At 38.8% G+C, this 27,599-nt stretch overlaps 1 protein-coding gene across 7 annotated transcripts in view; it reads left to right on the top strand.

The window, feature by feature from the left end:
• Positions 1–27,599, top strand: part of LOC105491727 (diacylglycerol kinase eta) — a 206,070-nt gene that overhangs the window by 100,689 nt on the left and 77,782 nt on the right. For 4 of the 7 annotated variants that reach the window (XM_011758376.3, XM_071081436.1, XM_011758386.3 and 1 more), the window contains 4 exons: positions 19,216–19,320; positions 19,595–19,727; positions 26,108–26,214; positions 26,839–26,964. In XM_011758376.3, the coding sequence (XP_011756678.1) occupies positions 19,216–19,320; positions 19,595–19,727; positions 26,108–26,214; positions 26,839–26,964 (471 nt within the window). Of the gene's footprint in view, positions 1–5,250; positions 6,041–17,575; positions 17,742–19,215; positions 19,321–19,594; positions 19,728–26,107; positions 26,215–26,838; positions 26,965–27,599 lie in introns of those variants that run through there. The other 3 variants (XM_011758382.3, XM_011758383.3, XM_011758381.3) reach the window with 2 other exon arrangements.

Genomic DNA, 27,599 nt, shown 5'->3' with positions numbered 1-27,599 from the left:
TTCCTGTTGAGAACAGGTAGGTAGGTTGAGTGCTATCTAGTTGGAGATTTTATTTTTTAGTTGTTTATTTTGTTGGTTGCCACAGGTTGAGACTTGCTGGTAGCACATCTAAGGACTTTGGGACAGTCCTGGAACTCAGGTTGTATTAGCTGATCAGGCTTGGAGTGGAGGGTTGGCCAGCTGTCAGCATACTCTTGGAACCTTCTGGTAGGCTGCTCCCACTGACATGGAACTCAAGGCGGAAGTTAGTCTTTATATCGTGGAGATAAACAGATTAGTAGTAAGAAACTGTTAAAGAGAGCTGACGTCTTAGAAGGTGTGGCTACCCTGGCCCTTGACATCAAGACTTGGTAAGGCCCCTTCCAGCAAGACTCAGCAATGTCTTCCATTGATCCAAACACCAGGCAATACCCAGTGATGTAGTCTGTTGGAATCAGTTGGTAGGGTTTCTTGTTGGTAGGGGATGCCTTGACATACTTCATTAATGCTTTGTAGTAATCTAGCACAACACTATTCAGTATGAAATGTCTGACAGTAGTTAGCTACTAGGGGAGTAACCAGTAGCCACATAGGCCTAATATTTCAAGTGGCAAGAGTCACAGTATTCTGTGTTATAGATCTCATGTTTGTAAAAGCAGTGGGCTGTTTGGCCTTTGTGGTCTGGTTTCTGCACAAATTTTGATCATTGTATTTTTCAGAATTCCATCCATAAAGGGTGCTAACAATCATTTTTCCCAGTTACTCAACAATATTATTAGAGCTGCCCCGTTTGTCAGAACCATAATGTGAGAAAAGCTGTCAGTACAAAGCAGTTCATCCTTCTCCCTTTGGAGCCTTTGTAAGAGTTCAGATTTGGGGGAGGTTTTTTTTTGTTTGTTTGTTTGTTTTTTTGTACAGGTAAAGTATTCATATGAATATATTTTAGGTTACATATGCCTTTTTAGGAAAATGTAGAATTGTGTCCACCAGCCAGGACAGAGCTGCCTATCCTCAAAATGACTGTAGATAAACTTCTAAAAGGCTTTAGCCTGGCGTTTAACACAATATCAAGATACACACTTTACAGGACAGAGTGTAAAGGAAGGTTTTCAAGTCTTTAGATTCATCAGTGCCTTCACTACTATCATTATCTGGAATCAGCAGGGGTAGTGAAGTGTGCCATTTATGTGTACAAAGACGTGTTTACAAGGATATGATTGCACATTGTAATAGCAAAAGATTGGAAACAACCCAAATGCGCAAGTTAGAGGCTGGTTGGAGTAAATTGTGAAATATATCATGCAATGGAATGTTATGCAGCCATTAACAAGATGAATGAGTTCTGTCTGTAACAAAACATACCAAACTTCAAGTTTTATTCAGTGGGAAAAGCCAGATGGGAAACAGTGTGAATTATAAGATGTTACTGTGTGTGTGTTTGTGTGTGTGCACACATGCATGCATTTAAACCTCAAAAGAGCATATAGTTGTTGTATATGGATAGAATATCCCTGGAGAGAAGCACAAGAAGATAAATATTTGCCTTCAGTAAAGGTAGTCAGTAGCTGGGGGCAGGCTTAGGAGGGATATGTGCTTTTCATTCTAAATACATTTTGAATTTTGTATCATAAATGTTTATTGCCTATTCAGAATTTTTAAAAATGCCACATGGGACCCACCTTCTGGAATGCATTTGATAGAGTGATGGGTTCAGCAGGAAGACCACCTTGGACGCTGTCAGGATATTCAGGGAAACCAGGATAAGGACATAGATGAGCTTGTCTGCACTGGGAAGGAAGGATGGGCTGGACGAGAGACTTTGTGCAGAAGGACTGGAGAGCTGTGTGGCCAAAGGGAGGGAAGAAGGAGAGGAGGAAGTGAATGTGGAGTTATTGATTTGGGGAGGATTGGTATATAAATGATGCCTTTAATGAAAGGTTGAAAATGGGAATAAAAGCAGGTTGGGGTTGTGAAAAGACTTCAGGTCCGGACATTGTGAATTCGAAGTGATGTGAGATAACCCTGGTGATGTCTTGCAGGCAATTCAGAGAACAGCTTTAAATACTATTAAAATGGCTTAAAGTACTTTTTTGGTATCATTTTTCATAGTTCTTTTGAAGTTGTTTTTTTGTTTCTGTTTTTGTTTTTGTTTTGAGATGGAGTCTCGCCCTGCCGCCCAGGCTGGAGTGCAGTGGCGCGATCTTGGCTCACTGCAAGCTTCGTCTCTCGGGTTCACACCATTCTCCTGCCTCAAACTCCCGAGTAGCTGGGACTACAGGCGCATGCCACCACGCCTGGCTAATTTTTGTATTTTTAGTAGAGACGGGGTTTCACCGTGTTCCGGGATGGTCTTAATCTCCTGACCTTGTGATCCGCCCGCCTCAGCCTCCCAAAATCTTTTGAAGTTTTTAGCCTACTCAAATATCTTTTCCATTCCTTAAGTATGATTATGGTGTAATGGAAAATTTAGGTTTTAAAAATATTTTAGTTTTGTGGTGACCAATACAAAACAATTATTTTGTTTTGAAATTTCCCATTACATATGTGTCTTGTACAAAGCCATTTACCGTTATAAACTAAAAGAGCTTGTGCCAAGGGAATGAGACTAATGGATTGTTCCAATCTCTGGTACAGTCTGAAAATATTAAATGAATGGTAAAACATTTAATGTGTCCATTAACTAATACTGCTAATTTACAGTGGGAGTGTGTGTGAAAGCCTACATAAATAATTTCTGAAGTCACTGTGATCCCTGTAATTACAATTAATACTGAAAAAACTTCTCAATTTCCCATGTGTGTTGTAATAGTTCCAAAACAATGCCCTGTGTTAATATATATCTTGTAAATATTTTGTTCTGAGAAGGTGCCTGGTTTACATAGACTTGCCTATGTTTGTGGATGAAGTAATTCTTACTGTTATTGTTATTAACCAGCACTTTTGCATTTCTTTTCTTGCTCACCATTTAAACATGCACAGTAAGGTATAAGGTTGAGATACAACTGTGCAGCAGCCCTGATTCTTGTTCTTAAGGGGAGAAAAAGTGAGCAGCACGTGCAGTCTTTTTTGTCCGTCCTTTCCGGATAATGTCAGTAAATTCTTTGCCATTTCTTCATTCTCTCGCAGATGGCTAGGGAGGAAGGCAGATATAGTTTCAAATCTTACCTACACGTAGTGACCTTGGACAAGTTACAAACCTTTCTAAGCCTTAGGGTCCTCCCAGCAAAGGACTGCTTGCCACTCTTTGAATTATGTGGATGAAATGAGATGATATACCTGGCCTGTTATAATTACTTCGTAAATGGTAAATCTTAGTATTTTTGACTTTTGAAATGATTTTAACTCCAAACATGAATAATGGAGTCATCTAAACCCTCCCTCACGGTCACTCCTCACAATGAGTTAGCAAGTCCCATTAATTCTACTTCCTAAAAATCTATGGAATCCTTTTCATCTCTGTCAGCTGCTGAAATCTTCATGGAGTGCTCCTATGCACAGCAGCCTCACTGCACGCCTAACTCATGTCCTCCCATGCGTTTCCTGCCGTTTAGTAAGTGTCTCCCACCACAGCTTTCCACCACCAGGTGGACCATCTACACTGCTGCCCTGCCAGTTATCTTCCTAAAATGAGTATCTGGTTTGTGTCTCTTCCCGGCTTAAAGCCCTTTAGTAGCAGTGCTGTGTCACTTTTAGGATCAAATCTGTACTCTTTAGTGTGGTTAAAAGGTTCTTCATAATTGCTCCTCTGATTTTATTTTCCATTTGCAGCCCATGGTTGTCATATGACACTATTCACAATACCCACCCCCTGTCTGATCTCTCTTCTTCAATGTGTTCGTGTATCCCTCGGCTTACAGTACCCATGCCTTCTCCTTCTCCCTCCTTGTGGCTTCTTCCCCACAGACATACACAGGAAAGTTTACTTGGCCTTGCCACCCACAACCCTGCCCCACTTTTTTTTTTTTTTTTTTTTTTGAGACAAGTCTCACTCTTGCCTAGGCTGGAGTGCAGTGGCGTGATTATAGCTCACTGCAGCCTCAATCTCCTGGGCTCAGGTGATCCTTCTGCTTCAGCTTTCCCAGGCATACACCACCATGCCAGGCTAATTTTTAAGTTTTTGTAGAGATGGGGACTTGTGAGGTTGCCCAGGCTGGTCTCAAACTTCTGGCCTCAAGTGATCTTCCCACGTTGGCCTCCTAAATTGCTGGGATTACAGACATGAGGCATCGCTCCTGACCTCTTCGTGCCTTCTTATCTGAGTATCTTCTTCCCCAACAAAGTATCTTCTTCCCCAACAAAGCATTCTCAGACCCTTTAGTCTTGGTTAGTTTCCCCTTCACTGTGTTCTCATTGCACCCCAGGGATTGAAACCTTAGAGACAGTTCAGATCACAAAGGATCTTGTAAGCCATGCCAAGTGGTTTAGAAGATGACAAGAACCTACTCCATTGAAGTTAGTTTCACTTATCTGTGTTGCCCCATCGGACTGTGAGCTCTCTGAGTGAAAGGACTGGGTATTTCATTTCTGTTTCCTGGAGGCTGCAACATTGTTTGGCAGAAAATAGGAATGCTTTGTATTTTCTAATGAATAAATGGTTGGATTCAAATGGAGAGTGTAACTTTTAAACTATCACAACAGGTGACCTTCCGCTCTTTGCTCACAACCTTATAGTTTATCTAACCCTTCACCTTTGCCCATCACTGAAAACATTAACGTACTCTGTTGTTGGATTGTCTTTTAGAATAAAATCACAAAACAGACATAAAGTGGTGCAGTCAGAAAATAATCAAATGTTAATTTGTAAATGGAGAAAGGTGCTATAAAGATAAGAATAGCATGTCGTGATGGAGAATAAAAGGGGAGACCTTCTTAGATAAAGTTATAAGGGAGAACTAGAAAACTCTAATTTTTCAAACACTTGGATATTGAACTCACAGGGAGCTCACAAATTTGCAGATACTAAGCAAACTATATAGAATTATGCTGCAGATTTGTGTGGCTTGCCTATCAGTTTTGAATTCTTTTATTTACCTTGTAAAATATGCTTGCTTTATATTGGCATTGTAATATTAATTGACTTTAGTCTGTTCTTAGAGCACTCAGTACTTTTTAGATTTTTTAAACCAATTTTAGTAATAAGACATAGCTATGTATTATATAGCTAAACAAAATTATGCTTAATTATTTTAAAAATTATGATAGGAAAAATAATTTTGTTATTGGTAATCTGAAACTTTCTTTCCATATCTTAACCCTTTTATTTCTGTTGAACAGTTTTTTATGACCTTTGAAATCTTAGAGCTCCATATAACAAAATATGGCAAAATGGATTGTGCCCTAGATACGGTTCTATGGACCATATGAAGGAGCCTGAGAAATAGGCCCTATTTTTCTGGTGTAACAGGAGAAAGAGGTTGTGATTTAAAGCTGAAAGACCTGACTATATCTTCTGCCTCTGTGACTTACCGTGTTTGCAATTTTATAAAAGTTACATTTCTTTTTACCTCTTATATGGAAGATTAAATGAAATGGTAAATATGATCATATTGATAGCAAAGCACTTTGAAAATGTAAGATGCTGCAGAAGTAATCTTTCTGTTTATTTATCAAAATCAGAGCCCCATAAGTGTCCTGTGTTTAATGAGCTTAATTATTAGTTCCTTTGGTTGTTGGTATCCATAGATATTAACTGATATTATTGAAATTATGAATATAATAAGAAAATAGATTTCAGGTGCTATTGATTTACTGGTTTATTATTACAATACCAAAATTTATAATTATGTATTATGTTTTTTTTATGGGTGTGGTTGGCTGAAAAATGGACCCCCAAAGATGTTCACATCCTAATCCCTGGAACTTATGAAATGAATGGCACATTACCTGGCAAAATAAACTTTGTAATTGTGATCATGTGATCTTCATATGAGATGATCCTGGATGATCTAGGTGGGCCCAGTGCAATAAGAGGGAAGCAAGAGGAATCAGAGAGTCAGAGAAGATGTGACTGTGGAGGCAAGAGGTTGGAGAGAAGCAAGGAAGGGGCTGCAAGCTGAGGAAGGTAGGCAGACCCTAGAAGCTGAGAGAGGCAAAGACGTGGATTCTCTTCTAGAGTCTAGAGTCTCTGGAAGGAATGGAGCCCTCCCAACATCTTTTTTATTTTATTCATTTTTAGAAACAGATTTAGAGGGTACAGGAGCAGCTTTGTTCCATGGATATATTGCATAGTGGTGAAGTCTGGGTTTTAGTGTAACCAGCACCTGAATAGTGCACATTGTACAAATTAAGTAATTTATCATCTGTCACCCCCATTCCACCCTTTAGAGTCTCCAATGTCCATTATTCCACACTATGTCCATGTGTACACATTATTTAACTCCCACGTATAAGTGAGAACATGTGGTACTTCAGATTCTGAGTTATTTCACTTAAGATTAATGGCCTCTAGTTCCATCCATTATTCTGCAGAAGGCATGATTTTATTCTTTTTTATGACTGAGTAGTATTCCATGGTGTGTGTGTGTGTGTGTGTGTGTGTGTGTGTGTGTTTGTGTTTGTGTATGTGTGTGTGTGTATATACACACACATATATATATAGTTTCATATACATGTAGTTTCACTTATAAATATATATATATGCAGTTTCACTTATATATATATATACACACACACACACCATGGAATACTACTCAGTCAAAAAAAAGAATTATATATATGTATGTCACAGTTTCTTTATACAATCTTTTGTTGATGGATACTGGATACTTAGGTTAATGGACACTTAGGTTGATTCCTCATCTTTGCTATTGTTAATAGTGCTGCAATAAACATACAAGTGCAGGTATACGAGTGCAGGTATACGAGTGCAGGTATCTTTTTAATGTAGTGATTTCTTTTCCTGTAGGTAGATACCCAGTAGTGAGATTGCTGGGTCAAATGGTAGTACAATTTTTAGTTCTTTGAGAAATCTCTATACTGTTTTCCATAGATGTTGTACTAATTTACATTCACACCAACAGTGTACAAGCATTCCCTTTGCTCCACATTCTTGCTAATACCTGTTGTTTTTTGACTTTTTAATAATAGCCATTCTGACTGCCCTAAGATGGTGTCTCATTGTGGTTTTTGTTTGCATTTCTCTGATGATGAGTGATGTTGAGCATTTTTTTATATGCTTCTTGGCCATTTGTATGTCTTTTGAAAAATGTCTGCTCCTGTCCTTTGCCCACTTTTTAATGGGGTTATTTATTGTTGTCATATTGTTCAACATCTTGATTTTAAACTTCTGAAACCTACAACTTTAAGAGAGTACATTTCTGTTGTTTTAAGACACTAAAATTGTGATAATTTGTTACAACGGCAATAGGAAACTAGTACAATGTGGATTGACTAAACATTCATAACTATAATTTCTTTGAATTATAAGAAATTAAATTCTAGCTTTGTCCAATAGTCTTCAAAAGAAATGGTGGTGAAATTAAATTCCAGCTTTGACCAATAGTCTTCAGAAGAAATGGTGGTGAAATCAAATTCTAGCTTTGACCAATAGTCTTCAAAAGAAATGGGGGTTTATTATTGATCATATGATTATACATGTGTGTGTATATATGTATATACACACGCACATATATACACACACATACATACACAAACACATATGTGTATATATAGATCCCATAGTAAGATACCCCAACAAGTAACACATGAAGCCTTTCTTGGTGATTCCTCAAGGCCAAGTCCTTTGTCGTGTCCTTTTCCTAGGGAAGGCAGGGCAGGAGGGCACAGCTGCACAGGGACCTCTTTATTCTTGATGGTTTCACTCTCATCTTCTATTTTTGATGCTCTGGTGAACCAGATTCTTCTGTGAAGTAACAGTTGGAACCATGACTCTGAAATACAAGCTTAGAGACATTAAGAGGGGGCAGTTCCCTGGACCCCTCCGCAGGACCTGTGACAGGGGTGGGAGGGGTGGCTCGTTTTCCTTGGCCAAGTTCAAACCCATTGTGGGAGGGGGAGCACATGGGCAAGCAGGTGCTGGGGCAGGGGTGAGCGCTTTTGGGCTCCAGCCCTACGGTAGCCTCTGGGGGTGTATTACAATTAATGCTTTTTCAGCAGTTGCTGTCCATAGATAGCTAAATGTTAACCAGCTCAGTGGAGAGTCAGGGTGACAGCCTTTTACACCCTGCCCTCTTGGTACCCAGGTCCTTGTCTGGCATTCAGGAAGAATCAGGTCCCAGAGACTTGAAGGATGGTGAATGCAGAGGTTTTACTGAGTGATGGAAGTGGCTGTCAGTGGGATGGGGAGCTGGAAAGGGGATGGAGTGGGAAGAAAATCTTCCCCTGTCCAGCCCAAACTCCTTTCTGAGTGTCCAGCTGCCTCTTTGACGTTCAGGTGCTTCTTCTCTTCTCTCCTTCTCTGCTGTGCTGCTCTGCTCTTCTGCCAGTGGAGTTTAAGGGTTTTTATGGGTACAGGATGGGTGGTGGGGGCATGGTGGGCCAGGGTGGTTTTGGTAAAAGCAACATTCAAATGGGAAAACAGGGATAACTGTTCTCATTTAGGGTCATGGTTTCCAGGCTTGAGAGCAGGGCCTTTGCTGGGGAACCACCCTCTTCTATCCAGTATTTACCTATCTCCTGTCCATATCAATATGATAGTCCCAGAAAGATGTTAAGTAGATTGCTTTCCTTTAAAATCTTTGTATAGATTCTAAGACTATATAAACTGTGTGGTGAATTCCGTGCTAATTTGAAAAATGTTTGGCTTCTGCTGCCTTACATATCTTTATTTTATTAAAGTGTAATGTTTTACTAAATGCTTTTCAAGAAAAGTTTGATTTTGTAGTACTTTGGATTTTTTAATTTAGATAAAGAAAAATTTTGCTTTTTAGAATTTAAGATCCTGTGGACATTCTATGTATGCAGTGAAAACATTGGTATTGACAGCATTAAAATATGTGGTTCCTTTTTTATGGAAACAGATATTTGATTTTATGTTTCATTTATATTTTATACTTTAAGGCAATAAAAATCTAAGATTAGGTTATAGAAGGAAGTCAAATTACCATGGAAAATGACATCGTTATGATTTCATGATTCCTTACTCAAGAAGCAGATTTTTTGTTTAGGGAGTCGCACTGACCTAAACTTAAGCAGAATCGTTGAAGTCCAAGAATTATGAAAGTAAGATTTGGTAGCTATCTTCAGCTCAGTCCATCCCCCCTCATCTCAATCAGCGATTGGAAGTCTTAGTTCATTACCTTCTGTGGTCATTTTAGGTCATTTGAGCAAGGGAGCCACATTACTCATCGAATTTGAGTTTGCTATGGTGGAGGGGGTGGGAGGCCAGAGACAGGTCCTGGTGGATGTGGTCTGCCAGGTGAGCTCAGAGGCAAGAGCTGAATAGGGTCTATGTGTATATAAGGAGGCTGACATTCAGGTCCCTCGCCTTCTTAGTTCCTTGGAGATTTTCTTGGAGTTATCAAATACTCAGGTACTTTTTTTTAATTAACGAAAATTTCAAATGTATACAAACTCAGGATAACTGGATAATGACCCCACATCCCCATTGCCCAGCTCCTAGCATTATCTAGCTCTTGCCCTACTTGCTTCATCTGTTTTCTCTTTCCTTTTTTTTTTTTTTTTTTTTTTGAGACAGAGTCTCGCTCTGTCGCCCGGGCTGGAGCGCAGTGGCCGGATCTCGGCTCACTGAAAGCTCCGCCTCCCGGGTTCACGCCATTCTCCTGCCTCAGCCTCCTGAGTAGCTGGGACTACAGGCGCCCGCCACCTCGCCCGGCTAGTTTTTTGTATTTTTTAGTAGAGACGGGGTTTCACCATGTTTGCCAGGATGGTCTCGATCTCCTGACCTCGTGAGGTCTCGATCTCCTGACCTCGTGATCCGCCCGTCTCGGCCTCCCAAAGTGCTGGGATTACAGGCTTGAGCCACCGCGCCCGGCTGTCTTTCCTATTTTTATCTCAAGTGTTTTAAAGCAAATCTTTCACATCATTGCACTTTATCCCTCATTCTTTAATAGGCATCCCTAAAATGTGGTTGCTGGATTTCAACTCTCCCTCTTTTCCGTCTTCTCTGATGCTGCTTGGGTATGCAGAAGCTGTGACAGGGAAAGGTTTACTGAACTGAACATGGTTATGCAGTTCAGTATTGTACAATGAAGGAATAATATTTTTAATTTTTCTTGCTCTATTATGCTGTTACTTTTGTGTTAACTCCTCGTATAAGAAATGTGTTAATTGTGGACAACTCATTTAGTGTCTGCGTTTGTTTCTTCTTTTCAATATGTTGTAATAAAATTAGCTCATACTTAATTTGCATTGATATTTGAAGGATCCATGATATAATGCCTCTTTTTTTTTCTTTTGCCGTAAGTCAATAGTCAACAGAATAACAGCATTTCAGGTTAAGAAGAGACCTTCTGCTGGTGCAATATGGAGAAAGACACACTCTTGGCAAAGGTGTTCCACTCTTGTCCAGAGGTCTTTATCTTTTCTCTGATTTATTGATTTCTCAGAATAATTGTGTAATATATTTACAGAAATTTTCCATTAGAGTTTGTTTTTTAGTACTTGTATTTTTTTTGTAGAATCTCATCACAGTGAGTTTTATTTCATATCTATGCTCCGGAATTCTCAGTTGATTATGTGTGTCATTGTATAGGTAATTCCTTGATTTGTAGCTTGGTTTTTGAAATAAATATTATATCCAAAAGATACATAGTTTGTTAGAGAGATACATCAGCAGCCTTGGTGCTAATTTTTTCAAGTTCATGACAAATGCCACCCTCTTTATTTTGAATATCTTCAGGAATGTTTCAAAGTTTGATACCTTCGAAATACCTCACTGATACCCTAAGATCTGTAAGTTGTTATTCTGCCAAAATAACCCGTTAGAATGATGTCAGTCAGCCAGAACAGCCAAAGTGTAAAGTGACTCTCAAAGATCTTTGACTGTCAGTAGAGAGAGAAGATGTGCGTCTGTTTATAAATCTAAACATGGTTCTAAGCAGACATCTGAAAAGATTTTTAGGTAATTCTGAAAGGGAATAGGGAAGACCTTAGTTCAGCTAGCACACAATTTGATTTAGGATCCTGTTTACATAGTGCACTGCCTGCAGAGCAGAATTTCTTTATAAGTTTCAGCTGTAGATTAATAATAATGTGTGTGAATTGCCTGTCTAGCTTAGTCCTATCATTATTCCATTACATCTTTATAACTTATTTTACATCATTTTCGATGTTATGAAATTTGTGTTCTGGGATTCCATGGAACTAATATCTCTCAAGAATTTTTGAGCACTTAATGCAGATTCCACAGTGTTCACATCTATAAAATGAACATGTATGGTATTGCACCAGCATGATAAGATCTCTTCCTAATCTGAAATGCTGTTATTCTGTTGGTTAAAATGATACTAGCTGTTGAAAATTCCGATGGCACTTTCTTTGGTCATGGTGCCAGAATTGCATTTGTTGTGACATTTTACTTCACTTAGTCTTCCATTAAAATTCAAGCACCCTTGGGAGAAAATATGCATTAAACCTTTATCATCTATTAACACCTCGGAAAAATTGCTTTTTAGGTTAGTTGTCATATTAGAAAACAGATGGGGCTTGAGACAACTGGATCATAAAATGGAGAAGCATTGACCCCAGAAAACAAAGGAATTGGAAGAGACTTTGTGACTTGCAAGTCAAAATGCCTTCAGGGACCACTGGGTCATATAAGAGTAGGCAGTGGTCAACAGAAGAAAATAGGCCACACTGTTTGTACTTGTACCTCTCTAATTATGGTGAATTTTAACCTTTTTAAAAAAAAAATTTTTTTTAATAAAACAGCAATTCAGGGTTTAAACAGAATGGACAAAAAAAATCAGAAATCATAATTTTGTGGCCTCTGTTATATTACATGGGATGCCATAGAGGAAAGACTATTTCAGACTGATCCCCCAAAAGGAACGCTGTTGAGGGCAGATGAAAACACTGGGAATTTTGGGAGCAGAAGGATGCTAAAAAGAAAGAGATCCATAAAGATTAAGAGCACTTTCTTGACATTACTTATACCAGACTCCGCCTTTACAAAAAGGCAAATTGGATACTTTCACTCCCCTTCGTGGTTGATAAACAGGGGAATACATCAGTATCACCTGTGTAGCTTTGCCAAACTACATCTAAGACTATCCACACCCGCCGGGCGCGGTGGCTCACGCCTGTAATCCCAACACTTTCGGAGGCTGAGGCGGGCGGATCACGAGGTCAGGAGTTCAAGACCAGCCTGGCCAACATGGTGAAACCCCGTCTCTACTAAAAATACAAAAATTAGCTGGGCATGGTAGTGCGTGACTGTAATCCCAGCTACTCCAGAGGCTGAGACAGGAGAATTGCTTGAACTGGGACCCAGGAGGCAGAGCTTACAGTGAGCCAAGATCTTGCCACTGCACTCCAGCCTGGGTGACAGAGCAAGACCCTATCTCAAAAAAACAAAAACAAAAACAAAGAACTCTTCACAACCTCACCACAAACCAAGATTTAGATGCAGCAAGTCTGCTTTGGAGCTTGGTTGGGTAATTTGGAAAAAAAAAACAAAAAAAACCCACCTCATTTTGGTTCAAGTGTACATGTGCAATTGCAGAACTGTGCTCTTGGAAGCAGAGGTTTCCAGTTTACTCTTTGAAATATAAGAGTATCTCTGCTCTCAAAATAATCGCTTCAGGGCTGGGCACGCGGTGGCTCACGCCTGTAATCTTAGCACTTTAGGAAGCCAAGGCAAGAGGATTGCTTGAGCTCAGGAGTTTGAGACCAGCCCGGGCAACACGGTGAAACCCCATCTTTACTAAAATACAAAAAATTAGCCAGGCATGGCGGTGTACCCCTGTAGTCCCAGCTACTCGGGAGGCTGAGGCAGGAACATTGCTTGAACCTGGGAGGTGGAGGTTACAGTGAGCTGAGATCGTGCCACTGCACTCCAGCCTGGGCAACAGAGCGAAAGTCCATCTCTAAATAATAATAATAATAATAATAATAATAATAATAATTGCTTCAGATGCACAACTACATTGCAGTTTGGCACATTTAAGTTTCCAAAGTGAGTTATTTTATTCCATAAAAGAATGTAAAAAAGCAACATACATAATTAAAGAGTTGGAAATAGATTTCATGAGGAAAGATGGAAGAGGCATATAAAGCCTGAGCAGTTGGCAACTTCAGGTATAGCAAAGCTAGTGTTAAGAAGGCACATAATACAAAGTATAAAAGGATTAGCTGGGCATGGTGGTGCATGCCTGTAGTCCTATCTACTTGGGAGGCTGAGGTGGGAGGATCACTTCAGTGCAGGAGTTGAAGGCTACAGTGAGCTTTGATTGTGTCAGTGCAGTCCAGCCTGGGTGACAGGTGAGACTCTATCTCCAAAAATAAAAAGACACACAATTATTTCTGATTAGACTGTAATAAACATCAAATTGTATCTCCTGAATTATAATAATGCAATAAAAATTGATACAGCACTGTAAAAATTTTCACTTGTCCTGTTTTCCAATAAAGGCTTCACGCTGCCTATGAATTTTTATTTCAATAAAAGCAGTTCAGGATTAATCACTAACGATACAACAGTAAGTCCTGCTATAGAGCAGTTGAAATCAATTTGTTGTAAAGTACTTTAGGTTAGAAATAAGAATTTCCTAACAGAAAAGGTTGTTGGACATTAAAAATGACCAGAGAAGTTTGCAGAATTTCCATCATTGCAGAATAAAAAAATCTGAGTTAAAATGAGTAGCTGGCAATCTTAACTAGTTTACATGTGATACTTATTAGAGATGCCATGCTGAATTCTTTCAGTGAAATACAGACCCTGATACTCTTCATTTTAGTAAACATTTTGCCGTTTTATGCTACTGGGCAAGGTTAAATACAAGTGCAATTAAGGAGAGTCCATTTTTTCCCAATTTGTTGGTTGATATTTTCCTAATATTTTCTAAGGTCAGTCGGTCGTTATCATTATGCCCATTTTGGTGGTTTGCTAGTCAGTGACTATTTTGTTGACACAGGTCTCCGTTTTTGACTTTTCATTTCACTTTTCATCTTGGACCACACTTACACAAAAAATATACCTTGCAGAAAAAATCCGTAAATGTAAATGTGTATGCAGAAAAAATCCGTAAATGCTTTCTTTGCCTGCTAAGAAGAATTGTGATTATAACATTTACTGAGCTTGACTGCATGGCAGAGACTGTACTAAATGTTTTACCTGGATTAGCTCATGAATCCACAGCTGACGCTGCAGAGTTACTGTGAGTTACTGCTCTGTCCCTTCTTAGCAGAGGACAGACATGGTTAGGGAGCTCAGGAAATGTGTCCACAGCCAGACAGGTAAGAAGAGATGTTGCTGGGATTCAGGGTGGGTCAGTGTGACTCCAAAGTTTTTTGTTTTTGTTGTTGTTGTTGTTGTTGAGACAGTCTCGCTCTGTTACCCAGGCTGGAGTGCAGTGGCACAATCTTGGCTCACTGCAACCTCCGCCTCCCAGGTTCAAGTGATTCTCCTGCCTCAGCTTCCTGAGTAGCAGGGACTACAGGTGTATGCTACCATACCTGGTGCATATATATATATATTTTAGTTGAGGTGTGGTTTCGTTATATTGGCCAGGCTGGTCTTGAACTCCTGACTTCAGATGATCCGCCCACCTCAGCCTCCCAAAGTTCTGGGATTACAGGGGTGAGCCACCGCACCCAGCCTGACTCCAAAGTTTAGAGACAGAGTTAGATTATGCTTTTATATTAGTGATTTCCAACTGAGAATTAACAGCTCCCTCTAATTCACTTCTCTTTAGAAACTTCTTTCATTAAGTTATAACATTGTTGGGGGGAACAATAAAATATCTTTAGACACTAGGTCTCAAACTTGGCCACGCTTTGGAAATTACCTGAGAGTTTCCAAAAAATACTGGGCCTCAAAGTCCTCATCTCAAGTGATCTGCCTGCTTAATCTCCCAGAGTGCTGTGATTACAGGCATGAACCACTGCACCCAGCCCCCAAAATACTGGGGTCTCACCCTCAGATGTTCTGTGTTCATGGAGTGTAGCACAGACCTGGGGAATTTTTTAAAACTCCATATGTTCCTATTTTGGAACAATGCAAATTTTTGAATTCTAAATTCTCATCTTTCTGTTAGTAAAAATTTAAGTAACGTTTTTATTACAGAAGTAGTGCGTATTTGATTTAGACACTACAGAAAGGCTGGGCTTGGTGGCTTACACCTGTTGATCCCAGCACTTTCGGAGGCCGAGGCTAGAGGATGGCTTTAAGCCAGGAGTTTGAGACAGCCTGGGCAACATAGGGAGACCTTGTCACTACAAAACTAAAAATAAAGTAGCTGCGTGTGGTGGCACATACCTGTGGTCCCAGCTACTCAGGAGATTGAGGTGGGAGTATCGCTTGAGCACAGGAGGTTGCGGCTGCAATGAGGTGTGATCGAGCCACTATACTCCAGCCTGGGCAGAGCAAGACCCTATCTCAAAAAACAAAACAAAACCACAGACAAAAAAAATTATGATTAAAATTATCTGTCATTCCTTCACTGAAAGATAGCAGTGCAGTATTTATAGTATGGGTTTTAGTATGCAGTATCTATGTATGGGTTGTTTTTTTTTTTTTTTAGCCTGCACACCTTTATATATTTGACATCTTAACTGCAATGTTACTCTTCTATAGATTTTTATATTTAATGCCAATTTTTTTTTGTCTGTTTTATGCATTTATATGCATTGTCAGACTGAGAAATTTTTGACTCTTACATAATAGTGTCGTTGGCTCAATCCTTACAGGTCAGTAACTCCCAAGGTGGGGCAATATTTCTATTAATGGAAAGTTTATATATTATTTGAGTTAGCACTTACGAAACTGATTTAGATGTCTGTCCTTTGGACCCCATCTTCTCTAGTACTTTTTCAGGCAAGGTAATCCTTGGTTTACTTCTTGTCTTCCTTGTACCCTCTTTAAAGCAAATCCCACGTGGTTTTTATCCCTGGCCCTGGCAGGCAGTACATGCTCAATAAATGCTTGAATGGATGAACAGACAGGCAGGTGTACCCCAGAATCTGATGTGGGACTGGTGGTTATAGTTTGAAAAAATTACTGAAGTAAGTTCAGATATGTCTGAAAAAAATGATTGGTAAATATGATGGTGGTAAGAGAGGCAGTTAGAGTGGGGTTGAGGTAAGCACAAGGACTCGGAGACATTTTAGGATAGGTGAGCTTCAGCTCTTCCAGGAAAAGTAAAACGTCTTCTAGTTCCAGAAACGTCTTGGGCCTGTCCTCCCCACCAGGCCTGGTTTTCGCTGGTGAATAACCCCTCCCCCAAGTATGGTGGAGGGATTGCGTTCTATCCTTCCATCTCCCCTATCCTACTCACTTGTAGGACATCTTATTCTCAAAATAAGGACATAATAATACATTTTGGAGTTTGCTCCTCCCCGGGTATCTTCCTAATAAAGATTTCGATGAGAAGCTGCTGCAGTGTAATGCATTTCAGCTAGGGATAACCAGAGCCTGTCGGTCAACAGCTGCATCTGTCCCATCCTTTCCTAGGAAGGTCTGGGATGAGGAAGAATTTAAATAAAAGGTGGGAGGGGACTAGAGTATTGAAGGACTGCCGAGGGATTACCCCAGGAAGGAAAAGGTCCATCTGGGAGGCATTAACGGGTTTGTTGGTAAGCCAGGCTCGTCTAGTAAGCCCAGACAACTCTGGGCTGCTCACTGAGGTATTTGTGGCACTGTGGCCACAAAGCCAGTATGATTTCTTTTTCATACTGACTTCTTATAATGTCATTTTATAATCAGTAGATTTCTTAATCACAAGGGCTATAACTCAAAATAACTTTCCAATTTTTTTTGCCTCTGGAAAACTTAACTGTATTAAATGTGTTATGATCTTTCCTTGCTTATTACTGTTCACTTTAAAACAGGTTTTTATTGAAAAGGAGAAATTGCAAATGTGTACATTTTACTTTATTAGTATATAAGCACACATGATTTATATTGCTGAAATCATTTAGAATTGAGGCATTTGTGTAATTCCAAATATGCAAAGAAAAATTAGAAGCTATTCTTTATCCTTCTTTCTCCCCTTTTTCTTGAATTTACAGTGACTTTACAAGACATTTAATGTAAAGGCACTAAAGACAGTTAAAACCATTAGTCATCATGCTTTACTTAGAATTCAGCAAAGAACAAAGTTAAAGAACAAAATAGCAAGCCTGCTTTATTTGTCTGAATAATGCTTGTCTCATGATACTTTATCTCATATAAGGGAAGGAGAGGGAATCCTTAGAGTTACATCATATAAGGTAGCAAAAAATAAATACAGTAAATGCTAGAGACAATATTTATTCAGAAAACATCAGCGAGTCCAATGAAACTTGGAGACTCTGAAATGCTGTGCCAGTCATTAGAGCCAGGAGTGTATTATGATTTAATGGTACCTCTCTGCTGCATCTCATGAGCTGTCCTAGAAAAACATTTTGAAGCAATAAAGCATCCATTTGGCTCTTAAGTAATGAGAGGCATTGTTCTTTGCATTAACTATTTATTCAGGAAGAGAAGTGACCAACTGTTAATAAGCTTTATCCAAAGAGGGTCGTGGAAAACAAGAAAATGCAAAAGTGAGGTTCTCTTCAATTTCATATGCAATTAACAAATATCCAGAGCTGACTGATTGGTGCTCCTCTTCCATGTGACTTTTGGCTGGCTGTATTTAAGGGTGAGTGCCTGTTAGATGTATTTAAAGCTTCTGGGTTTAAGGAAGGACTCTGTAGCCTGAACCCATGACAAATGAGAGGCGGCAATGACTCGTGAGTAGCTAAGACTGGATTGATCTCTCTGTTGTTTTGAATAATGGACTTATTTTCCAAGATGAATAGTAATGATTTAGGCGTACTAGTTTACTCCTTTTGGGAAGGATTCATTTTTTCTTTTTGTTTGTTTTAGAAGATTATTGCTCTTTCATTACTTGTGAAATCTGCTCAATAATCCAATGTAACGTTTAGACTTATCACTTGATCAAGAGGCTTTTAACTTGAGAAAAATTCTTATTTGCTATATAAATAGATATGTGCTTTATTCTTTGGAAATAGTTTCCAGGTAGGAATGCAACATTTTTCTCTTGTTCTGCAAGTAAATAAATGATCTTTTCTTGACAGTAAATGTGTAGGATTTAGTAACTTCAAGATTATAGCCAGAATATTGTATTTACAAATAAATAGGGGCTTCTTTCAAGTCATTTCAGAATCTTACTTTGAAGCACTTTGATCCTATGACAGTGTGAAGTTTTCATTCCACTTGCTTTAAGGTCCTTAATGTAATTAAGTTGCCTTTTTAATGACATGAAAAAAGATAAAAATCGCAATTCTTTTCTTCCCTAAAGCCAACAAAAAGATGTTTATGTTAATTCTTTGTCCCTGCTCTCACTAAATACTAGTACAGTGGAGTTCTACACAATGGAGGAAGAATCTTCATAAATCATTAAAATAGACAGTAGAAGTGATATGTAAACTCAATATTATTTAAATATTAACAGAATATTGTTGATACCATAATAAATCAATTAGGTGGCCGGGCACAGTGGCTCACAGCTGTAATCCCAGCACTTTGGGAGGCCGAGGTGGGCAGATCATGAGGCCAAGAGATCCAGACCATCCTGGCCAACATGGTGAAACCCTGCCTCTACTAAAAAAAAAAAAAAAAAAAAAAAAAAAAAAATTAAGAAATCATTTAATATTGCATTCTTTTGATTTTTAATTTAGAAATATTTTCCATATTGAAAACTAAAATAATTAAGAAATCGTTTAATATTACATTTCTTTGATTTTTAATTTAAAAATATTTTCCATATTGAAAACTATGTATTCCTTCTAAGCTTACTATGAATTATTTTGAAGTATATTTAAAATCAGTTTGCAAGATATATTTCGTGGAATAAGAATGCATTGTGTCTTTGGGTTTATAGCCTTAGAAAAAAGGGCTAAAGAGCCCAAGTCAGTAGCAAAAGGGTCAAAGATAGAAAAACTCCTTAGGCTTTTTCTTTCCTAGACCACATTATTTTTATCATACAGAGGATAAAAACATAAGAAATAAAGACTCAGGTTAGAAATGGAATTACCTCAGAAGGTGTCAGGTTTTGCAATAATCTTTCTCTTTGGGTGTTAACAATCATTAGATTGAATTATCCCTTTCAGATCATCACTCCATTCAGAAGGCTAATGCTGTGTGCTGAGAACAGAAAGGAGATGGAGGATTGGATCAGCTCGCTGAAGTCTGTACAGACCAGAGAACCCTACGAGGTAAAATAGCATCTTTTCTTCCGTCTCGTGTTCTTAGGAAATAAATGTTAACCAAAGGGCTAGAGCTCTACTGTGCAAACGTTTTAAGTATGTGTACACTCCTTCAGCAACTTGTTTAAACCAGATTTTGAAATTCTTAGCTTAAAGCAAAGGGCTTTGGTTTTAAAAATGACGGATTTGAAAATTTGACCATAACTATATGCATTCCAAAGAGTTCAGCATCTGTAGCCTTGTTCACTGGCTTGGCACATCTGTCCTCACATCTCTGTTCTAGGTGGCCCAGTTTAATGTGGAACATTTCTCAGGGATGCACAACTGGTACGCCTGCTCCCACGCCCGGCCCACCTTCTGTAACGTGTGCAGAGAGAGTCTTTCTGGAGTCACCTCCCATGGCCTGTCCTGCGAAGGTACTGTAGCACCTAGCATGTGTTTTCTCCAGACAGTGACCATACTGTAGACCTGCCACCGCTGGTTTCACTGTAGCTTTAAATTGGGCTTTCCACACATAGGACTAGCTTGAGAAATATTTTTGCTCAGGAAAAAAATAACATAGTCATTTAAAGGAAACATAAATCAAAATACAGCATTTCATCCCCAAGAAACTAGGAACTACTGTCTAAAAAAAAAAAAAAAAATCTTTGGACCTTGTATAATCATTCTGGTATTCTTTATTCTGGTTGATTATGGAGAATAAAACTTTTTGTGAGGACAGTTATATAGTCTTTGGCAGAATTTTTGATTGTTAATTATATTGGACTGTTTTAAATATTGTTTTCTTTCCTTTTGTTTGTTTAATCTAATTAGGTATCATCCTTTCTAATTTCCTTAAAATTTTCTAAAAATAAGGCCTATGCTGTTGTTATTTTGTTTTGTTTTGAGAAAGGGTCTCACCCTGTCACCCAGCCTGAAATGCAGTGACATGATCAAGTCTCTGTGCAGCCTCAGCCTCCTGGGCTCAAACGATCCTCCTACCTCAGTCTCCCTAGTAGCTGGGACTACAGTCAAGCACCACCACACCTGGCTAATCTTTTTTTTTTTTAAGTTTCTAGAGATGGGGGTCTCACTGTGTTGCCCAGGCTGGTCTCAAACTCCCGGGCTCAAGCAATCCTCCCGCATTGGCCTCCTAAAGTGCTGGATTAGAGGCATGAGCAGATTTGTGAGTTATTTTTAATGTAAGAGCAGTGACCACCAAAAGCAAATACATTAATAATCGCCAACAGAAAACTCATAACTTCTTTAGAGTTATTTTATTTCATACTTCAGTGATTACACTGCTGTGTACTACTTTTTGAACTATATATGATAATAATAATACCAGCGTTTTTTCTCTAATCCAAAAGTTTCTTAAGTAATTTGGTATATCACTTATTTATAATTAAGTAATAAAGTAGTAATAGAGTCACAGCCTTAATTGATTTTAAACTATAAAATCTGTGATATGTCATTGTTTCAAATATTTAATATGATACAGCATAGTGGTTAAGATAATCCCAGCACTTTGGGAGGCCGAGGCGGGCGGATCATGAGGTCAGGAGATCGAGACCATCCTGGCTAACACAGTGGAACCCTGTCTCTACTAAAAATACAAAAAATTAGCCGGGCATGGTAGTGCGTGCCTGTAGTCCCAGCTACTCGGAGGCTGAGGCAGGAGAATGGCGTGAACCCAGGAGGCGGAGCTTGCAGTGAGCCGAGATGGTGCCACTGCACTCCAGCCTGGGCGACAAAGCGAGACTCCGTCTCAAAAAAAAAAAACAAACCAAGAATAGAGCTCTTCAGTCAAACTGTCTTCCACTTCCACCATGACAAACTATAACCAGGAGAAATTGTTTAACTCACTTAGACTTTCCTCTCCTCATCGATAAGATGCGGATTATAGTCATTTATGCCTCACAGAATCACTATAAAAACTAAATGAGAGAATACATGCAATAAAACTACTTTTCTAGTTCAATAAATTGCAAGAAGTTTGTAACTGTTTTGTAAGAAACTTATTCCAAATTTGCATCATGGGCTTGATGCATTAAAATTCATGAAGGAGAAAATTTGGAGAAGGCATTAAAGCTTTCTTTTTAGACTTAAAGAATGATTGCAAAAGAGATCTGATTGGCCTTTGTGATGACTTTAGTAATCTAAAAGGGTTCACATAGAGCCGAATAACTCCTACCAGGTCTGTAATATTATATGGTATTATTTTAAAGATTTTACTAAAATCTTTATTCCAAAAATGCTAAAAAGACACCACATCTGAGACAGTCTGTGGTACCCTTCTGGTTTGAGGGTTATACATTATTAAATATATGTATTTAAAAATTGAGTCAGTAGTGGAATGACTGAATTTTTTTCTAAGCATTTTAAAAGAAAAATGAAAATTACATTATTTGGTGAGAATAAGAAACTTAAAAGTCCTTATATTTGTTATATTCGGCTGGGCGCGGTGGCTCACGCCTGTAATAGCAGCACTTTGGGAGGTCGAGGCGGGTGGATCACCTGGGGTTGGGAGTTCGAGACCAGCCTGACCAACATGGAGAAACCCCGTGTCTACTAAAAATACAAAATTAGCCAGGCGTGGTGGCACATGCCTGTAATCCCAGCTACGTGGGAGACTGACGCAGGAGAATTGCTTGAACCCAGGAGTTGGAGGTTGCGGTGAGTGGAGATCAGGCCATTGCACTCCAGTCTGGGCAACAAGAGTGAAGCTCCATCTCCAAAAAACCAAAACAAAACAAATAAATTTGTTATATTCTTCTATAAATAATATAATTTTCAAGACTTTTTTAAAAGTCTCAATTATCAGATTAAACCATTTTTTAATGAAAATTATATATTAGTATTCATTTCCTTTGTTGGTAAAAATTTTTAAATCTGCAGTATCTTGCCTATTAGTATTTTCAGAACCATAGCAGAAGACTTTAAAAATCCCAAGGGTTTAATAAATATAAAAAAGTTGCCTTTTTATATTTTATGAGAATATGGTTGTTCTGGATATTTTCATCATAATCAAAGTCATACTTACACTTTTGAAAACCCCCTAAAATCTGAATAAGCAGCTTGCTTGATAAAACTGGAAACATTAGATACAAGAGGCTTTAAATATTGTAAGAGATGCAAATATTATGATGTGTTCCACGGTGAATATGAATAACTTTGTATGAGCATAGAATTCAGCTTCCAATCTATGAAGCCTTCACTACATTTACTAGCCTTTCTACCCTCATTTCCACAATAAAATGAAGCCACGCTGATTTGTTTCCTAGATGTATATTGAATAACTAAAGTTATTATTTTAAAGCTTTGCATATATAAAATATTATATGAATGAAAAATAGCAGACAGAAAAATCGAATTTATTAATAATCCCCTAAGTCAATTAAGAATATTAATTGTAATTTCAGGGCATAATTGTCCTTTACAGTTATTTAAACAATAATTTAACCAAAAAAGATAAATGATAATTTTAAAAAAATCAACAGCATCAAAATATGTTATCATGGGTACTTACGAATTTTGATCTTAAATGATTTTTTTTTTGCAATGGAGGGACTCATTTTGTTGCTCAGGCTGGAGTGCAGTGGCACAATCACGGCTCATTGCAGCCTTAATTGCCCAGGCCCAAGCAATTCTCCCATCTTGGCCTCCCGAGTAGCTGCCACCACAGGCATGCACCACCCATGCCTGGCTAATTTTTTTTATTTATTACTTGTAGAGACTGGGTCTCACCATCTTGCCCAGGCTGGTCTCAAACTCCTGGGCTCAAGCTATCCTCCCACCTTGGCCTTCCGAAATGCGGGGATTAAACCACGACACTTAACTGATTTTTAACACTCACAGAGATTTAGTATAGTAAATGCTGAATATTGTAATAAAAAATCGTAATCTTATTACATCTGCATTTTTTTTTTTTTTTTTTTTTTGAGATGGAGTCTTGCTCTGTTGCCAGGCTGGAGTGCAGTGCCACGATCTCAGCTCACTGCAAACTCTGCCTTCCGGGTTCAAGTGATTCTCATGCCTCGGCCTCCCAAATAGCTGGGACTACAGGTGTGCTCCCACCACGCCCAGCTAATTTCTGTATTTTTAGTAGAGATGAGGTTTCACCATGTTGGCCAGGATGGTCTCAAACTCCTGACCTCAGGTGATCTGCTCGCCTCGGCCTCCCAAAGTGCTGGAATTACAGGCATGAGCCACCAGGCCTGGCCTATTTTTTAAGTTCTCTCATTTTAAACAATAACTTTACAGGTCAGGGGAAGGTGCTTTATTTCGGAATAACTTGTTTGGAGAAATTTGTTAACTAGCAAAATTCGGGTGTGTGCTGATCACTTTCATTTCTTAGTTACCATAATTACAGTCTGATTTGTTTTATTATTAGTATTATGTTATATTAAGCAACTTGGTAATTTTCAAGGCTCATTACATGAAGCACTTTATTATTATAAAAGTGTGATTTTTTTATTTTTAGTGGGCTGTTCGATTTTTAATGGCAAAATTTTCAAAACGCTATGAAATTATACCATTACTTTCTTTTATGTCCTGCTTTTCTCCTTAGAAGCCAGACATTGACTGTGAATATCAAGTACTTATTTGTACTTATAAAGCACCCTGGGAAATATGTTGCAGATAGTTTTAGGACTCCACTTTTGACAAAGACCATAATAGATGAAAAGGCCTAGAGATGCTAACCAATCAGTTTAAAGTAATCACTTATGTTAGAGCAAAAGAGAATAAGTCATTGTAAAAATTTTCACCAAGCTAATCTTCCTTCTGATGGTGCTGTGTCTTCACACTTAGGATTCATCAGCAACAAAATTCAAGTGAAGTATTATTATTATTATTATTATTATTATTATTATTGGAGATGGAGTCTCACTCTGTCACCAGGCTGGAGTGCAGTGGCATGATCTCGGCTCACTGCAACCTCCACCTCCCAGGTTCAAGCTATTCTCCTGCCTCAGCCTCCCGGGTAGCTGGGACTACAGGCGCACACCACCACGCCCAGCTAATTTTTGTATTTTTAGTAGAACTGGGGTTTCATCATGTTGGCCAGACTTGTCTTGAACTCTGGAATTCAGGTGATCCACCCGCCTCGGCCTCCCAAAGTGCTGGGATTACAGGTGTGAGCCACCACACCCAGCCTCAAGTGAAGTATTATTTTCTATATGATGTCTGTGTTTGAGTTACACACTCATTTATAACAAAAATGGTGGAAGGAAAAGAATTTTTCAAAGTACACAAAAGAGAAGGGAAGCAAAACATTTCCAATTTGTATGAATTATCATTATTATTGTTATTATTGGTATTTTTTGAGACAGAGTGTTACTCTGTCTCCCAGGCCAGAGTGCAGTGGCACGATCTCGGCTCACTGCAACCTCCGCCTCCTGGGCTCAAGCAATTCTTATGTCTCATAAGAATCCCATGTAACTGGGATTGCAGGCATGCACCATCACACCTGGCTAATTTTTAAATTTTTAGTAGAGACGGGGTTTCACGTTTTTGACCAGGCTGGTCTCAAACTCCTGACCTCAGGTGATCCGCCACCTCAGCCTCCCAGAGTGCTGGGATTACAGGCGTGAGCCACTGTGCCTGGCCTAAACTAATATTTTTCAAGGATAAACCAGCTCAGTTTAACCATCCTTTTGTACATAGATTAGTCATGATACCTGAAGCGTTTTGATCATTTGGCTAAAGACATCTTAGTTATTTTACCTGAAACTTTTGTGTTCATGTTATATCAAATTAAGACAGTTTCAAGAGAATGGTGTGTGATACAAAATTTGTTAATGATTGACTTAGAAATCCAGAAAATCACATGAAAAAGAGATACCTTGCATTTAAATTTAGCAACACTTACCTTAGTATGTTTGCACTGAAATGATTTCTACTTTTAACTTTTTAGCTAGAAGTCGGGAACTGACTTAATATCAGTATCCACTAATATTTGAATAATTTCCTTAGAGAGATAAATGTGTTTAATAATAGTCAAATTCTGATTTTCATAAGTATGCTTAATTTTTCAGATAACCTATAGTTCCCTTGTTTTTCCATATATGGGCTGCTTTTCCCCCCTAGTTATTTCCTCCAATTTCTCTTTTATAAGTTCCTTTTGATAATATGGCTGGGGAGATTTAGTGAAACCTGTAGTGACAGCATCACTTCATCATCCCTTCTTTCTACATTTGTCATTTGGTCATCTCAACATAATACTTTCCAAACATCGGGCCGTGTTTGTGACCCTCACCAACCTATTTTCCATGATGCCTGGCTGTCTTGTTGGTATACTTGCACTTTACAGCCCCTCTGGATCAACTTTATCGTACTGACATTTTCAGACTTATAATCAATATTTCATATGTATAGAAAAATACAGATATCAGAAATGTACAGCTTGATGAATTTTTACAAATTGAACACATTCATATAATCAGCGCCTACATTTAAAAATAGGATATCACCAGCAGACCTGCTACCAAATTTTATTTGCTTCCCTCTCTCCCTCTCTCCTATGTGTGTGTTGTCTGCCTTCTACAGCAGTAATTCTTTTGCATTTATTTCTTTTCTGTTCCTCTAAGTAGCAATCTACTTATAGCTTGATAAAAGTGCTTCATAAATACATAGCCATATTTGTTTTCTAGAATACCATTACTATTGTTGCAGAATAATTTAATCTTTTAAATATATTTGTTTTCTTCTACTTCCTCCCTCCCTTTTAAAATTTTATGCTGTGATTTCCTTTAATCATTGGTCCAAAAGTTCTTGTCCACTTAAAAGCAGTTGCTCTTTTTTTTTTTTTTTTTAGTGTGTAAATTCAAGGCTCACAAAAGATGTGCTGTGAGAGCAACAAATAACTGTAAATGGACTACCCTGGCCTCCATTGGGAAGGACATTATAGAAGATGAAGATGGCGTAAGCTGCTGCTCTGTCTCTGCTCTCTTCCCAGTAACTCCTCTTTTATGTTCTGCTCTTGTGGAAGCTGAGAAAGATAAGTAGGAATGCTTATTATTAGGATTTAATAGAAGGTTTGGTTGATTCCGAGTTTTTATTTTTAATTCAATCCTTCATAGCTTCCTTTAGTTCTTAGATTTTGAAGGAAATCTGTTGTGAATACGGCTTAGAAGTGGCCGTAGTGCTGGGCTGTTGTTGTCGACCTCTGATGAACTCTGAGATGCCTAGGCTTAGCTGAGATGTTCACTCTTCAGACTTTGGGGTTGCCTCTCAACAGTACACCTCCGCTTTCAAAACCTTGCCTCCATTGCACCATGCATATGGATTTCTGGTAACACTTAGTAATCACTTTATTGTCATCCCTTTTCATGCCTCAGCTAAACCCTGAGGGGCAAGCCTTTACCTTACTTTTATATTGCTTGAACGTTCATAGTAGATGCTCAATAAATGTGGGGTAAATGAGTGAATGCTATGCATTAAATATACTACTGATCCCCTAGAGTGAGAAATGATTCAAAATCTTCCCTGGGGTAAGGTTGGTGTCCACCAGTCTTCACCTGGCTGCCCTTTCTTCCTTCTCCACAGGTGGCGATGCCTCACCAGTGGCTCGAGGGCAACCTGCCTGTGAGTGCCAAGTGTGCTGTCTGTGACAAAACGTGTGGCAGTGTTCTCCGTCTACAGGATTGGAAATGCCTGTGGTGTAAGACAATGGTGAGGGTTTTGGAATCAGTTCATCCTTGTTCATTAGCTTCTTTCCCTAATTTTGTCATCCGCCCGGCTTAGAGGCAAGGCAAAGAATTTATGATAGAGCTGAGCCTGGTAGCATACGCACCCCATGGTGACATTCTTCTTTCCTTACAGTATAGTCCTCCTAGTCTTGTTGTTGTTTCAAATGCCCTGTAAAACTTACTCTTGTTCTTCCATATCCTGTGCCTCAAGATCTCCTATTCATAGTTCTATTGTTTTTTCATTTTGCTTTATTAACGAAGTGGTTTGCTATATTCGGGCCTATTTTACTACCTGAAAGCACTTCTCTGGTGTGTCACCAAATTTTGGTTGACATGCAAAATGTAAATTTGCTAGAACGCTGTCAGTGCTCTCTGACAGAGGTGAACAACATATGCAGCTGAACATGAAGCCAACAGCTGATTATTTGTGCCAGATACAGTGAGGACAGGGCCTCTGGACTGTGTGAGGACAGTCAGAGTAGGAAAGAGGTCACGCAGACAGTGGCATGGGACTGAAAAACTGCAGGATGAGGAGGTCGTGGGTGTGAGTGTTCATCTTAGTACTGGGCGATGCTGTTCTACGATGCTAGTGATTGCCTTGCACTGGGGCTGACTTAT

Source organism: Macaca nemestrina, chromosome 16 (assembly GCF_043159975.1).
Source record: "Macaca nemestrina isolate mMacNem1 chromosome 16, mMacNem.hap1, whole genome shotgun sequence".
NCBI lineage: Eukaryota > Metazoa > Chordata > Mammalia > Primates > Cercopithecidae > Macaca > Macaca nemestrina.
This window is presented reverse-complemented; position numbering and strand designations above follow the sequence as displayed.